Genomic DNA, 16145 nt, shown 5'->3' on the forward strand with positions numbered 1-16145 from the left:
CGGTTTGTGTCTTAGGTGATCCGACAGATGGCGGTAGTAAAACTATGCTGAAACTACAGTTGCTCAAACAATTCAACGTACACTGGAGCATTTTTATTTTACCTTATTGTACATTATGATTTAGCAGTAATATACAAATAAAAAGATAATATTAAAAGAGTTTTCGATATTACAAATAATTTAGCTCTGAACTAGAATGTTTAATAATAGATGTTTAGCAAATGTGCTACAAAACCGTTACTATAACAGAAATAAATCAAAAATGTTTTTTTCAGAAAATAAATCATTACAATACACTCAACATACTGATTACAGGGTTTTGTAAATAATACCACAACTGTTGCACGTGGAAACATTAGCGCCATCTATTAAGTAGAAGCGGAAGTGTGCTGTTAAAATCTACTCACCCTGAAAGTATTTTTTTGGGATATTATTTTTATAGCTAAACTGATTAAGAAATTCTAGTAATAATTTTAAATGCTATACTAAATGCGTTCACCAAATATATTATTATCAGCGAGTTAACAACTTATGAAGTTGATTAAATTTAAGGAATTAAAACGATAATCTCTGTGCTTATGCATTAATCAACAAGAAGCAAGGTGAAAGTAAAAGCTAATTAAACTATTTACTACTATCAATAATAAACATATTACCGATAGTTATCATCGACGAAACTTTAATCTTGTAATCTTGCATTGCGTAATACGTGAGTGAGCATCTTTTTGGTAAATAGTCCTCGTACGGCAGTAAATAAGACTTAAACTAATCAATCAATCGATGATGATAACGCATTTACCAAATAAGCATACGATAGGTGCAATCAAAGATCGATATCATAATTAAACTAATCTTTCCGTAATTTACCATTGGTGATAGATTTATGGTTTAACAGCTTCTACCTGTAGTGTTTTAGATAATTTCCCGCGGTTATTGATGCAGCTAGAATCGAACGTTCAAGAACAAATTGATTTGGACCAGGTTTCTGCCGCATCTCACCTTTCAACCTTTAACGCTTCATTTCAATCATTAATTTTGAAGGATGATAATCTTCAGTATATTGATTACAGTATACTAGTTTTCATGTCATGTAAAGTGGCTGAACTCTTTGAAGATTTATTAGTCATTAACCACGAGTCTCATGTGTTTAACGTCGGAGGCGTTTTACCAACATTGGAATAAATAAAGTGTTGATCAAAGTACGATTCCATCCATCCATCCACTAATCCCCCCCGGCTTGGGGGAAGCCTGTATGGGTCGTGTTATTAAATAAACGGCAAACCCGAAAACTGGACCCAACGTACAGATATGATTATCTGTGAACCCCCTAAATTCAACACCTTACGCTTAGTGCAATGCTGATAAACTCCTGCCGATTGAGCTCGTATCTGTTTTTTTTGTCTCGTATCGAACGAGTGCTGCAATCTTAGTAATATTCGGTTTCTTCCACATATGATTGTGTGGAGTACGTTGGGGCGATGCAGTTACACTCAGGCGTGATAAGTAAATGCAACCAAAGGTAATGTTTGTAACATGCCAAATCAGTAACGATACGATTGAAAAGATAATTAATTTCAACGTACCGGCTAGGGGGATGATTAGGCGGACTTATTTGGCAAAGGAATCAAGTTTTGTTTCTTATATTTTAAACTTATCTTATCGTGGTGGGTTAAAGTAAAACCAGTTGCTTAGGATTAACACATCAATGTATTAATGTTCCTTCAAACGAAATAATATTTGATCTCCAATTTGAAATGATAAAATCAGATACAAAAAGAAACATATTTAAAAACACATTAATACGTTACACGTATAGTTGTAAAAAAAAAACATAATCATTTAAAAAAGAAAGCAAAATCCAGTTAAACGGTCTAGTACATTTATATCACTAACCGGATTTCTGAAAGTACACTTTCTGCACATTAGTTTGTTATCATGTTTCGGCAGACGTTTGATTTTGATTTATGGTTCCACACCTTAGTCTGAATCAGCGAAATTTTATGGCGGCTGTTTTTTAGAAAAATGTTTCTTCACTTATGTAGCACCATACTAGTATCTTGGTGGCTAATCAGTGCATGGAAGAGACAAAAACAATCATTAAATAAGAACAATACTTTATGAACTGCAAAATGAAGAGTATGTTAACTGGAGCATTGTTCATATGCATTAGGTTTAGTAAAAATAAATTATTAAAATAATATTTCATAAAATATTTTGTAAATCAAACTTTCCTAACAATGGCGTCAAACTAGTGGTGCGACAGTTTCATCCTGCTTTTGATCGGATATTGTATTTCAGAACATTACCTGAGTATTACAATTCTGTTACTAAAGTAATAATAAATAAATTTTAAGTTTCTTTATTATACACACAGCGGTCTGAGTTCAAATCTTGACCGGATTGGTGGCTATTAATGTATGAGTAATTCAGATCAAAAAGTAAATTGGTTTCTCATTAGATCATTAGTCCCAAGACCCGCAGGAGTTTGTAACCAACCAAATAAACACAAGAACTTATGGACAATTTTAGTAAACTATCGAACGAACGCCCGCTTGATTCTTTTCCTAAGTGTAATTCTCTTAGTCTCTTCACCAAACGAATAACCGACCCCGGTTACTAAGTAACCCGCCCATACATCACACACGCATACATTCAAAAGCAACTTCCCGCAAAAGGTCGAAGATCATCGGAGAATGTATCGTCATATTTCGCACACTGACGCACATTATCCAAGCTACCCGTGGTCTGGTCTGGTGTTGACCGGCACTTCTTCCACACCCGACGCACCTCCCGAACGCCGAACACGGTATCGCCCATTGTGTAGTCTAATCTATCGAATTAAGCCTTCGCTCCCCGGTTGGTCGGATCGGTGCAGATCCTCTTCGTGGTTCCCTTTGTTGATAACGAACATTTCTCCACAAGCATAACGAACCACCCCTCATCCTTGCGCTGATGCTTTTCGTATCATAAGCTGTGTGCTACTATCTCGGCCTACCTACACACAGCATTCGTCCACGTTGCAATGGGTTGTGTTTAAATAGGAACGTTCATCAGCGGCATGTTCATCAGTTTGGTACTGTCCACCGCCCAGTGTCCGTCAGTTAACGGTAAGTAAAGCGTGTGCTCCGGTGGGCAATTGTTTCACTCCCTGCGTACAGCGCATTCGTTCCATTGTAACTGTGGTAAAGTGACTTTCCGGCAGAACCATTTGTCTGTGCTTACGTGCTGCATATTGTTTTAGTGACATATGAGAACGAAGTGCTGCATAGCAGAGCGGGTTTTTTGTTGTATTGCAACTAGTTACTGATGTGCAAATGATATGTGATTCTTTAAAGCTAACCGCAGCCAACAAACCCACCAACAACATCACAATGGCCCTCAAGTCAGATGCCGTGTTCGAGCGTATTGCTAAGCGTCTGGAGACCATCGATCCGAACAACCGTCAGGTGCAACAAATCTACAAGTTCCGCATCCAGCAGAACGGCAAGGTGGTTAAGACCTGGGTGCTGGATCTGAAGGCTGTCAAGCTGACTGAGTCGGACGGTGCGGCGGAGGCCACCCTTACCATGGAGGATGACATCATGTTCGCCCTCGGCACTGGCGCTATGCCGGCGAAGGAAGCCCTCGCCCAGGACAAGCTGGATGTGGAGGGACAGGTTGAGCTGATCTTCCTGCTGGAACCGTTCATTGCTTCGCTCAAGAAGTAAAGCGATACAGCGAGTACCTGCACACCAATCTACGGGCACCGACACCTACATATATCAACACCGTACCGAACACCCATGGTGGGCTCAGTTAATTTATTACAACATTCACACACACACACGCGCGCACACAAAACACCCCAAAATGTAACATCTTGCGCATCTTCCCGGACGGGATGCGTATTATCGGTATTGTTTTTTCTGTTTTGCACCGCCCCGGTTCACCATCCTGCCGGTTTATTTATTGTAAGTCCATCCTACATCACTGCTGCAACATTTGCAGTCACATGTTGTACAAACACACCATCCAGTATGTACTAACGGATTATTAAATGATGCTTGAAAACAGAATCAACCTTTTGTGCACTGGTTTGTTTTACTCCTTTTCTTTTACTCTAGTGGTTTCGTATGCTTTTTCCTTACTCCGACCATTTCCGGTTAGTTAACTTCTTCTTGACGGCTAGGTTTTTTTTATTTCCCGCCGCGTCTAACGATCATAACAAACGAACTCTTGAATCTCATTGTCAGCAGAGCTCGTAGTTGAATTAATCCAATTGCTCATCGGCTGAAAAAAGCATATTCAATGTAAAGGGGGCGAATATGATTTGCATGATACCATAACTGGTCAATTAAATAAGGTTTACTGTGTGTTACTTTTTTAAAGCTATGCTAAAATTAAACCAAACTTTACTTAACTCTACAAAAAATAGATTATGAATATTTAAAAAATTAGTCGACAAATATTGCCAATTTGAATGCCGTTAAAATTTATGAAAGTCTTTGGAAGGTTAAAGAAATACAACCACTTATAGGAGCTCGTCAAAGAAAATAGCATTTCCACTTCTGGGTCAATTTTTATAACCTTCAACAAATCACAATTTCACTAAAAACTAAAACACTTTATGTTTTGCTTCATTTTCCATTTTATTACGTTATGCGTTTTTGGGTTTGCAAGAATTTCGACAAACGCGTCCGACAAATCATTCCTTCAGCACTAATTCGTTACGCTTACATTTGTTACCTTTCTTTCAAACACTCTGTTTTGCTTTACTATCAGTTTGCACGTACAAGTTCTCACTTTTCCATCTTCATCCCAACATTCCTAGCAGATCTGAATGCAACAAAAGCTGTTTTAAATAGATACATTCATGTAAATAGATTTGAATCCACTGCATATACAAACACATTTGAAACAAAAAGATTTTAACTGGGGTGGGGAAAGTTGGTAAACAAACAAAGTGGTTCACGAAGAGAAAATTAATAGTTATATACAAACGGGGCGTTTGATTAATGAAATTACAGGATACATACATTAGGCAACCTTTCCAGGCTGCATATATTACGTAACAGTAGGTAGCGGGTTAATGATAAGGTACACGCGCATTATTCGGATAAGCCCTCTGATATCGATGAACAAAAATACTTTTCCACGGTGTGACTTCCCCTTTCAAAATCTTTCCTACATTCCTCCTACGCCTACAGGCCGGACTCTTCGTGATACACAGTCTTTTTTTTTTATTTTGCTTTGTTGCGCAATTTTTTTACCAATTTAATTTGGCAGAGTGATCAAGCTACCTTAACCCTCTGAAGCAAGTAGCTGGCATCGGAACATCGGTACACCTTCCGAAACTGCCAAATTTAATTTAAAAGATGCTTTGCTTATCAATAATGCACGCTTCGTTCTGTGCTAACATCGTTTTAACTTCCAACTAGCGTATACCGCGATCGCTGTGACGTTCCCAAAGGCGCTAACTAGGCTTTACGGCTAGTCCGTTAAAAGGGCTCGGATTGTGGTTTTTAAAAGATTTTTCACTGCAGCGTACTATATCTTCTTTGATGTGCGTTCATATTTTGTGTGCTGGCCGCATAGGTATTTTTTTATTGTGTATTCAGTAGAAGAGGGTTGGAATTTTACCATACCAATTCTACTAGGTGTTAGCTGATCGAAAGGAACTTGATGAACTTCATACATAGTTCCCGCATGCAAATGCATATGTTGGTCATGTATTAAGCTAGAATCCAGCTTTAGGCTGTAGTTGTTTTACAGAAGACTAATTTATGGTTTAATGTTCACATGCTTTTTGCAATTTTTATTTTTTATTTATGTTTCCTGCAGCTGTTCTCTCATGCGCGCAAAGGAATATAGTTTAAATGTTGGTAAGTATAATATTAACAATCCTACCATTCATTTGCGAGTTGTGCATTGCAACATTATTTTTTTTCTTCTTCTAGTATCTAAGTTATTGTTCTTTGCTAATAATAATGCTAATTTTAGGAGCATTTGGTTTTGATTTCGTTTCAGTTTTAGTGACTTTTTCCCTTCACTAGGATTAAAATTCAGATCAATTTACGCATCAACGCAATGGAACGTCTTTTCCTTCTTGTGTGAGCATTAGCATTTTGCATTCGTACAGTGAATGTAAAGTTGTAATTGATTTAATTATAGGCACAGCATTTTATGAGATTTCGGGTTTATACTTCCTCTTCATTCATCATCAACAGTGCTATTTACAAAACAGTATGTCTATTTTGCAATAGCTATCCGTTGCAGCTCGTTTTTAAGGGAATGTTTAGTTTTGTTTTCTCTTCAATTTTCTTCCATGTGCTGGAACAAAAAGAATCGATTACTTCTGTAACAGTTCGCGCCATAGATGTAGCAGTTCATTGGTAATGCTGAGCTGCACAACATATTTTAGCACAATAAACAAACAATAAAGCCAGGACAACTGCGACAAAATATTAATAATTAAGAGCTTATGAGTTTATGTGTATAAAACAATATCATTAAATAACATTAAGCTAAGGAATATGACCCGTGATATGTGCGAGCATGGAACTAAACGTTTCTGCAAAATCAAACAAACATATAAATACAAATAATCCTATGACAACGGCATAATGAAGTGTTTGGCAACGAACACAAATTGGTGGCGTATGATGAAATAGTATGTATCTGTAAAACGAATACATTCTTAAGTAACAAAACCGTGCCGTTGTAAAATGTTCGTGCCAACACTTTTTAGGACTATTTCACACCATTTAAGATGTTTTACACAATAAAATAGACTTGGGTGCGTACTCATTTATGCAACGTTGTAATTAGTAAAGCTATCTCTTTAGTGCCTGTGTTCCGTTTCGCAGAATATATAAGTGTGTTATGCTGCGTTCGCAGTATGAACTAGAGGCACCGCAACAACACAACCTACCGAAGAATATCGGCAATAGCAACAATACATACTTCTTCCCGATTTCGGTTGTTATTTACCTCCCGATAGTGGTGCCGCCGGTAAAGGTGATAACTGTTGCAGCTGCTTTTGGAACGATTCCAAAAGACCGGTTAGCGTCAGACAAAAGCCACGGCTTGCTGGAATGAGTGGAAATTCTGGTCGCGGTACCGTAGGATCGCTGTTTTCAGACAGTAAATCATCCTTATTAGTAGTAGTATCTTCCTGGCTGGTAACAGGCGAAGCAGCACCTTTCGACTGCGAACCATCCGAATCATGAGACACGTCTGGTTCGTTTTCTACAAAAAAAATAATAAAACAATTAACACTCCGATGCACCGGGTAAAATATTTTGAAATAATTACCATTTTGTTGCGCAACACTTATCCGACGGTTGTAAGCGTTGGATAGTTCCATCCATGTTTTAAGTCGATGATACATGCGCTGACCACACGCATGGAAGTGGGTCAAAATTTGATCTCGGAACACTTCCGGTGGATTGGACATCAACTTGCTCATTGATTGTACAAGCTTCAGTAGTACCATTTCGTTGTACATTCGCGAGTTCTCCTTACCCTGCTGCGAACCTGCATGTGATATAAAAACGAAATAAACATTAATTATCAAATGGAGTTACATAAATACTTATTTGAGAATAAGCTTTCACTCACCTCGAAGCTTTTCATAGCCTGCTTCGTTAAAGTATGGTTCTGCAACCAAAATTAATCCCTGTATGGATACGATCACCTGCAGCAGCGTACTAGACGGTCCCCACACCTCCGTACCTTTGCCCGACCACGTTCCCAACAATGAAACGCACACCTTGCCGTCTTCGTACAGGTTTGGATTCAATCGATCGGAGCAGTAGCTTATATAATGGCACAATGGTGGAGCACGCGGATAATCCATTCCAAGCTGAATGTCGAACAAAAACAAACCATCCTCGTATGGCGTTTTCTTGGGACCTTCGATCATAACGCTCAGCAAATCCAGTCTATCTTCAAACGTCCTAACCCACACCCCGGGTGGTAAAGCCGTTCGCAACAACCAGTGCTCCCGCTGTACAGCTTTGTAGAAGCTTTGTGCGTTGCTGGTTTGGAAAATTGTTAAATGGAACTTGTGTGAAGTTGGTGCCGATTCGATTATCTGGAAGCTTTCCGATACCATGGCTGACGGTGAAGATGGTACCATAGCGGTGGCAGCACCGGCTGGTGTGCTCGCTCCTATGGGATCTGCAATGCTGCCGGGGACTTCAGGCGTACCAGCCGGAGACGGTGTCCAGGAGGGTGGCATCGAGGCAAGCGTCGGTGTCTTGAGCTCTACGACCGAAATGATCTCTTTGAAAGGATCCTCCATCCCGTACCGTTCGTTAATCTCTTCTAGCACTTTTATGAGCTGACTTTTAAGAAGCGAGCATAACCGTGCCGAGACACACTCCCGGGATAACTGTTCTCCCGTTTCTTTATCTTCTTGGTCTGGTTTGTCGGATTCCGAACCGCCTTCGGCTAGATCAAACACGGAACTTGTATTGTTCAGATCCGTTTCGGCGTTTTCGTTCATTTTCATACACAGATTGTTCACGTAATCTAGTTCCATGTTGGCGATGCCAACGTTATAGTAGGCATTATCGTTTTCTTCCAGCTTTTCGGAGGGACTGCTTACTGACGGACTGTTTGGTGTGCCCGGACTGAAGAGAGTCCTCTTCAGCGAATAAGTTTTTACAGCCTCCGGTGTGTTGGCTGTCGGTGTAGTCGTTTTGGAACCGGATGCGCTCTGATTAAACAAACGATTCCTCTGATCCTGCATACGTTCGGCCGTGGTCTGATTGTTTGACTTCCGTACCCGTTCTACTAGCCCCATGAAATGGCGCTCATGGAAGAAGCTCGTATTCATCAGTCGATCAAGGAAACGGCACTTTTTGTATACCAGCATTAGCTTTTTCATTATTTCTTGGTTTTGTAGATGAGGATTTATGTTGAACAGTTCCTCGAGCCGCGCAATTGCTACGCGAGCCCGCTCTAGATTGGCTGTCAGCTGCGGTTTCAGCATTACCGATGGCGAACCCGTATCAGCATCACCAAAGTGGCATGACTCTGCTTCCGTTTCCCAAGAATCAGCATCCGATTCACCGACGCTGCCCCAAAAATTGTTCTCCGAATCGTATTGTCCAACCTCGAAAATATCCTGCGGCCAACACATGCTGACGAATCCATCCACCCACCATACCTTCACCATCCCGTTGGGATAATTGTCCAAAACCTGACCGGCAGTGGATTTACCATCCTCGCCGGTAATGTTAGCGACACGAATAACGATTGTGCCGGGCCGATACTGAAAATCGGGATGATCCTTCAAATCGTACACACTGACTTCCGACTCACCGCTGTACGTTGGCTGCGGTTCCGAAGTGCACGTATACGTACTGAACCACTTTACACGTGCCGTTCTTCCATGATGATCTACATCCTGTATGACACCGTAGTCTCGGAACAATGGATTTTTCGACGGATCAGTATTGCCCGCCAGCACGAAGTCTCCTGGAAAAAATTCGTGATCGTCCAGATGGTGTATTGGACGAAGTTCCGTTGATGGAATGTTCGGTTCGATGGTCCCGTCCTGCCAAACGACCGTTGCCGTACTGTACACAACCAGCGCTTCAGTGACCACTTCATCCCCGGCTGCTGGACATCGATCACCACTGTATTCGGCAGCCAACTGGCGACGTTTCAGCTTACAGACACGTTTTGCCAGCAAGGGAGATTTTCTCGGGCTAGCTTTAGATGTAACTGAACAAGACGATCCCGCACCGTCCGATTGTTCCTCATCCGTTTCCCACCCTTCGTCACTGTCTTCATTCACGAGTTTCGTTGACGAACCGTGACTCTGACCATTCGCTTTTGTAACGCTGCGAACCGTTAACTTCGAATCAACACTGCTCGATTTAGTTGATTTCGTGTTGTTTTCCTCTTCGCCGGTTGATACTTTGAGTTCCTTTACTTTTGCTTTGCTTTCTTGCAATAATTTCTCCCGATATTTGCTGCTCATATCCTTCCGCCAAGCCTGCTTGGAGCAGACAGTATCTGACTCTTCTATTTTTAGATAATTTTTATCGTTTATCTGCAGCATGCATGATTCGAAGAGATTCAATTTCTTCAGCCGTTTTAAATCTTCCCCACTGATGTATTCCGGTGGTTGTTGCAAACTTCCTTCTTCGGATATCATCTGATCCAGATCTTCGCTCGAAACCTTACACTGCCAATGGACTGAAACGCCTTGCAGCTCCACCGATTGCACAGTGAATTTTCGTTCCAGCGTATAGTTCTTGCGTGAAAGTTTCATCTCGTTCGATGTGGTGAGCCACTTGGCGTTAGCTAGCTCGCTCATATGACCCACCAGCTGCTGGCCTGGATAAAACAGTGGCTCAGCAAAAAATCCTCGCCGGAAGCGCATATTATGATCGCGAAACATGCCTATCTCGCTGGCGGGACATATTTCTACCAGCGAACCACAGGACGATCTGAAAAGCAAAGCTCGGCGATTATGGGTTTCCTCGCAACAGAAAAAGGATGTACTTACTTCATGATTAACTTTTCGTTGATTTGCTTTGTGCTGCCCACCCATGAGTCTAGACAAACGGCACTATCTTTAGGCAGGGATAGCAGTGGCCTGAGTCGATCAGACGACACGTTTCGGATGACGTGCTTTGTACCGATGATGCGTAGATCTGCTCTAACTGTTATCTCGTGACAGTAGCCCCGCTGCGTGTCTCTTCCCGGTACCATTCGACGCACGACATCACCCGGCATTAGTGTCCTGTCTGCCAGCCCTACCTACAAGTACCACGAAAGGTGCATCGCAAACAATGGCACGAAAGCAAGTAACCATTAGAAAGGAAAATTACATAATCCACAACAAAGTTAACGGACACCACCCGAATGGGTAAAAGTAAAAGCCCAACTCGATACGATATTTTCAGCCTGCTCACCTTTCGCTGTTTGATGATTTCTTCGTGACCATCCGGATACCAACAGGCACGAATTTCACCCCGCTTTGGTGCATCTTCCTCCGCCGTTTCTTCTTCGCTTTCGTCGTAGTTGTCGAGCACCAGGCCAAACTTGACGTGACCATTTTTGGGGGTGAGACAAAAAATTTCATCCTCGTAGAAGTATTGATTTTCCAGCTCCTCATCATCACTGTCGCTATTCTTTGCGTCCTCGGGGACTTTTTCATTTTCTACGCGATCCTGTTGGTGTTGTACTGTATGGGGTTTCCGATCAGACGAAAGTGGACTCATCCCCAACGTCTGCTGACTGTGTGGATGGTAAAGCTGGGATGGTCGCATTCGAACCGCTTGTGTTCCATCGCTGTTCAAACCAGGGCTACCGTTAGCGGCGACCGCTTTCTGTTCGTTGCTTGGGCGATTTTTTATGATGGCTGCCCGTTCTACACTTTTCACCTTCTCCATTGTGAAACACTGTCTGCTACGTTTCGATGGTGGATGTTCTGCTACGGACCGTGAACGTCCTAAAAAATGCACTACACTGCACCAGTGCGTACGGAAGGGTAATATCTCTTTTGTTTACGATCAGTAACGTTGCAGCTTTGCTCGGAATTTGCAAGGCTTGACAGTATTTCAACACGCAAATTTTGATGTAGAACTTTTAACAATTTAAAAACACTAATTACCGTAGAACAATTTCCACAAAAAGGGCGCAATTTTAATGATTCTGACGCGTGTTCCACGGCATACTACTTCTCCAGTTTCAGAAGCAATGAAGACGAAAATATCCTCTGCACTCAAAACGTCAAACACTTTTTTTCCTGTGAAAAATTGTGGTAGCAAAACATTGACAGCAGACAAAAAGGATTGCTGAGCCAGTGGCAGTGAACTTTTACAAGATACGGTAGAAATGCGAAGAGGAATTGTAAACCAATGTATTACATCGTTTGTTTAACAAGATCGTTGCGGGTTTGTTTTAAATCATTTAAGAATATTAAGATAGAAAATATTAAGACATAGTTAATGAGAATTTAAATGATAAAAACAAAGGTGTGGTTGACTTCCACTGCATAACTTCATGAATGAAGCTGATTTTCCGTTTTTTAATCTTCAAACGCTTTCCAATGATACAAAACTACGGCTATACATGAAGTTGTAAAAAAACAAAATGTTGTTAATATAGAAGTAATGATTGGTGATTAATACAAGTACAAAAACAGACACAAATTAGATGGTAGATGATTCTATTTATTTTGAGTCCATTGTTAAATTTCAGAACATAGAGGATGTATGATTACATGATTAAAAGATTACGTTTTCTAAGTGCTGCACCGCAAACTTGTGCAAACCGGATGAATAGTACAAATCTGTTAGATTTCTGCATTGCTTATGTTCATGCAACAAACATACTTAAATAAGATCTGCCACATTCATAGGCATTTCATCGATCTGTGTGGAGTAGTACTGTTCGATGTCTCGCAAGATTCTGATATCATCCGATTTGACGAAGTTGATAGCGACACCCTTACGACCGAAACGACCAGATCGACCGATGCGGTGAATATACAGCTCACGGTTGTTCGGCAAATCGTAGTTAATGACCAATGACACCTGCTGCACGTCGATACCGCGCGCCCAAACGTCGGTTGTGATCAGTACACGGCTCTGGCCTGATCGAAACTCCTTCATGATTTCGTCTCGCTCCTTCTGCGGCATGTCACCGTGCATTGAACTGACGGTGAAGTTGGCCTCACGCATCTTCTCCGTCAGCCAGTCCACCTTGCGTCTGGTATTGCAGAAAATGACTGCCTGCGTGATGGTAAGCGTATCGTAAAGATCGCAGAGTGTATCGAACTTCCATTCTTCGCGCTCGACAGCCACGAAGAACTGCTTGATGCCTTCTAGCGTCAGTTCATCACGCTTGACCAGAATACGGATTGGGTCGGTCATAAATTTGGATGTCATTTCGAGAATTTCATGCGGCAGGGTTGCAGAAATCAGCACTACCTGTGTGGCTGGCGGTAGGTATCGGTAAACATCGTATATCTGTTCCTTGAAACCTTTGTTCAGCATCTCGTCCGCTTCATCCAGCACCAGCATCTTAATGGAACGCGTACGCAGGACACGCCGTTTGATCATGTCGAACACACGGCCCGGAGTGCCACTGACCACGTGTTGGCCATAGTCCAGTTTACGGATGTCTTCTCCCAAATTAGTACCTCCGATACATGCGTGACACTGTACGTTCATGAAATCGCCAAGGGCCAGAATAACTTTCTGGATCTGAACTGCCAATTCGCGCGTAGGCGACAAACAGAGAACTTGCGTTTCTCGCAGCGTCGTATCCATGGACTGCAAAATGGATATGGAGAAGGTTGCCGTTTTGCCCGTACCAGACTGTGCTTGTGCGATGACATCGCGACCCTTTACGATCGGTTGAATACTTCTTTGCTGGATTGCGGAAGGTTTCTCGAATCCTACGGAACAACAAAATATTGCATTGTTACTTCAGGCGATGAAAATTATTCTTTTTTCCCGAACAAAAACATCCGATGGTCACCATAAATTCCGGACGCTTTCTAGCTGCAAACACTTACCATACGCGTAAATACCCCGCAGAAGCTCTTCCCGAAGCCCCATTGAGTTGAACGTCGGCAATACCTCGACATCTTCGCTTGTTTCGAACTCCACGTTCGATAGATCCTCGTTCGCTGGCACCCGTCTTCCCGACATGGTTTTATTTTATACACCGAAGAAGTTGCTTCAGAAATGGGTTTGGTAAAGTATTCGTTCACAAATTGTCAGAAAACTTTTTCTTTTACCCCACCAATAATTGTGCGAAAGCGGAGCGTGTGTTATTTGATGTCAAGTTTTTCCGTTTTGGCGTTTTCTCCTCGTTTGACAGCTAGCCGGTGTTTGGTCGATGTCAAAGCGGGTCGACATTCGATTTCTCACAACGTGAGTCGACTTTCCTCAAAAGTATCTTGTTTTCTTTTTTTTCAACATCTTTACATAGTTTGAAATGGCTAGCATAGAACGTAAGCTATTTAATTTCGATGCTTTAAATTCTATAATTCATAAAGCGAAAAAAAGTCCCAAAATTCAAAATTTGCTGTGAATCACAATTCTCATTCCGATCTCACTTCTCACCAGTCATTCTCGATACTGTCAAAGCACAAAAAAAGCATTCCAAATTCTTTTGTTTTCACAAAAGATTCAGCTGTTCGGAGTACACCGCGGCGTAATTATTCGTTTTATTTTGGTTCTAGCCGCGGTTTCAGCATTCACTTCGCAAACGCAACGTTTGCGAACAATTCGTTCGCAGCGCCTGTAACGTAGTGTCTTTCCTTTCCATTTGCTTATCAGTTTTGTGTGCATCGTGTGGTGTTGTTTTTTTTTTCATTTTTCTTGCGTCCTAACATACTATTACTCACAGTTGTGTCTGCTCATTGTCACAATAAGGTTGTTCTTGGTGTAGTAAAGTGATAGGAAATAGAGATTATTTGCTTTCGAGACTCCCAATCCCCTATGCTAACGATTAAAAAGTATGCGAGTGTGGGTCTAATCACCAACAGTGCGTCGGTTTAGCGTTGGAGCTGTAGGGGTAGCATGGTCAGTCTGCTACGAAACTTCACATCGAACTCAGTAAGGCTTCCTAGAATCGTAAACTCCCGTGTGCATCTATTTCACCTATTTTTGTTCGTTACAGGGTGGACGCTTCTTTGATGAATCATCGAGAATGGACGACAGCAGAACGATGCTCGATCCCATTCTGGCCACGGAGGATGACGACAGCTTTCGACCGCTGCGTACAGTCCCTGCATTCAGGTATGGAACATTACTCTGTGCTATTTCTGTTACTGATACCGATTGTGTCGGCGGAAGCTTATCGAAATTTTCGCACTGCGAGTTTAAATTCGTAGGTTAATGTATATTGAGGTCGGCATAAACGATTTCGGAGGATTACAAATCAAAATACCCTAATCATAAACATAATTTGATAAGGGAAAATGTAAAATTCGTCGGTTTTGCTGGGTATATAACCAGAGAAGCTAAAGAGAAGAAATTTATGGGGGCAGCACAATTAAATTGAATTATTGTTAATACAATTATCATTCTTGTTATGTTTTAGCATCCATCTCCTGGTGTCCAGTTGTATTTCTTTAACTGGAATTGTTCTAGCGGCAACATGGGAAGACAGTCGACGATGCGAGGCGTACTTTATAATGCTTTATTTACGTGCTGCGTTTTGGATTGTCACTTACGTAAGTAACATTGGAGTACCCTTCGATGTTCGTTTTGTTGGGATTCAAATGAAACGTTTAATTCCAGCTGTTCGATCACATCGTACGGGCTCATCATGAAAAGTTGCGGTTGAACGGTTACCATGATTTTCACCGTGCCACCGAACAACACAAAGGCATACCGCTGCAGATTGTATCCCTGTGGAATACGTTCCTGCTCGCGATCCAAACGCTTATTCAGCATTACTACGGTGACGCATTCGGTGAAAAATGCATTGCAGTCGGATTGCTATCGCCGATCATATACATTTCGGCCTTTTCAGGCCTGGAAACGATTGTGCTATGCATCGTAAATGGAAGCTACATCGGTACGTGGATACAGTGTTCCCGTGTTGACATATCGCTTTAAACGTTTCTATTTAAATTCTCTATTTTAGCTACTGTACGGCGCTTCAATCGTACCGCTTCACCGCCAGATGCGCTGCAGGATAACCGAGGCTTCAGTGGTGGTTCACTGGGGCTTACCCAACGTGGCCTTAGCACGGCAGAGCTGCTAGAGAAACAGGCCGATCTGATCAAGTACTTGAAAGATCATAATTTGAAGTTGAATCAAAAGATAATGCAAATGAATGCACAGGTACGAACGGTCACGTATCCTGGATAAGTGGGAACGTGTATCCCCCCACGGCTAGGCAGCAGGTAGAAGGTAACAGGTAGAACAGGGTAATGAAAAGCAGAAGGTATGGGTTTCTTTTTCATTTCATGGTGTATTCGAAACCACGAAACCACATTGGACTGAAACACTTTATACAAATACTTACACCATCGATTAATTTACCCTTTCTTTTGGAAATATGCTTTAGAGTAGCGAAGAGTGCTGAAAGGAGCATTATAAATTGATTTTTCCAAGCTATTCGGTTAGATTTTGTGTTTTCAAATGTTTCCAATATTAGAGGAAATACAGTAAATTTTC

General features: G+C 41.6%; 4 protein-coding genes across 4 annotated transcripts; 2 read left to right on the forward strand and 2 right to left on the reverse strand.

Annotated features, from left to right (window-relative positions):
- Nucleotides 1-2876: 2876 nt before the first annotated feature.
- Nucleotides 2877-4055, forward strand: LOC125764858 (uncharacterized). Its single transcript, XM_049429487.1, has 2 exons — nt 2877-3107; nt 3336-4055. Exon 2 carries the CDS (start codon nt 3372-3374, stop codon nt 3705-3707), a length of 336 nt encoding a protein of 111 aa, XP_049285444.1. The 5' UTR covers nt 2877-3107; nt 3336-3371; the 3' UTR covers nt 3708-4055.
- Nucleotides 4056-6158: 2103 nt separating this feature from the next.
- Nucleotides 6159-11851, reverse strand: LOC125764855 ((E3-independent) E2 ubiquitin-conjugating enzyme UBE2O). The gene is made up of 5 exons (XM_049429484.1): nt 10914-11851; nt 10505-10758; nt 7600-10445; nt 7294-7515; nt 6159-7227 (listed from the first exon to the last, which is right to left on the reverse strand). Exons 1-5 carry the CDS (start codon nt 11391-11393, stop codon nt 6962-6964), a joined length of 4068 nt encoding a protein of 1355 aa, XP_049285441.1. The 5' UTR covers nt 11394-11851; the 3' UTR covers nt 6159-6961.
- Nucleotides 11852-12155: 304 nt separating this feature from the next.
- Nucleotides 12156-13960, reverse strand: LOC125764856 (eukaryotic initiation factor 4A-III). Its single transcript, XM_049429485.1, has 2 exons — nt 13526-13960; nt 12156-13405 (listed from the first exon to the last, which is right to left on the reverse strand). The coding sequence occupies exons 1-2, from the start codon at nt 13659-13661 to the stop codon at nt 12339-12341; spliced, it is 1203 nt and encodes a 400-aa protein (XP_049285442.1). The 5' UTR covers nt 13662-13960; the 3' UTR covers nt 12156-12338.
- Nucleotides 13961-14099: 139 nt separating this feature from the next.
- On the forward strand, nt 14100-15869 carry LOC125764857 (transmembrane protein 192-like). Its single transcript, XM_049429486.1, has 5 exons — nt 14100-14573; nt 14638-14756; nt 15061-15193; nt 15261-15540; nt 15610-15869. Exons 1-5 carry the CDS (start codon nt 14538-14540, stop codon nt 15834-15836), a joined length of 795 nt encoding a protein of 264 aa, XP_049285443.1. The 5' UTR covers nt 14100-14537; the 3' UTR covers nt 15837-15869.
- The last annotated feature ends 276 nt before the right edge of the window (nt 15870-16145 follow it).

Source organism: Anopheles funestus, chromosome 2RL (assembly GCF_943734845.2).
Source record: "Anopheles funestus chromosome 2RL, idAnoFuneDA-416_04, whole genome shotgun sequence".
NCBI lineage: Eukaryota > Metazoa > Arthropoda > Insecta > Diptera > Culicidae > Anopheles > Anopheles funestus.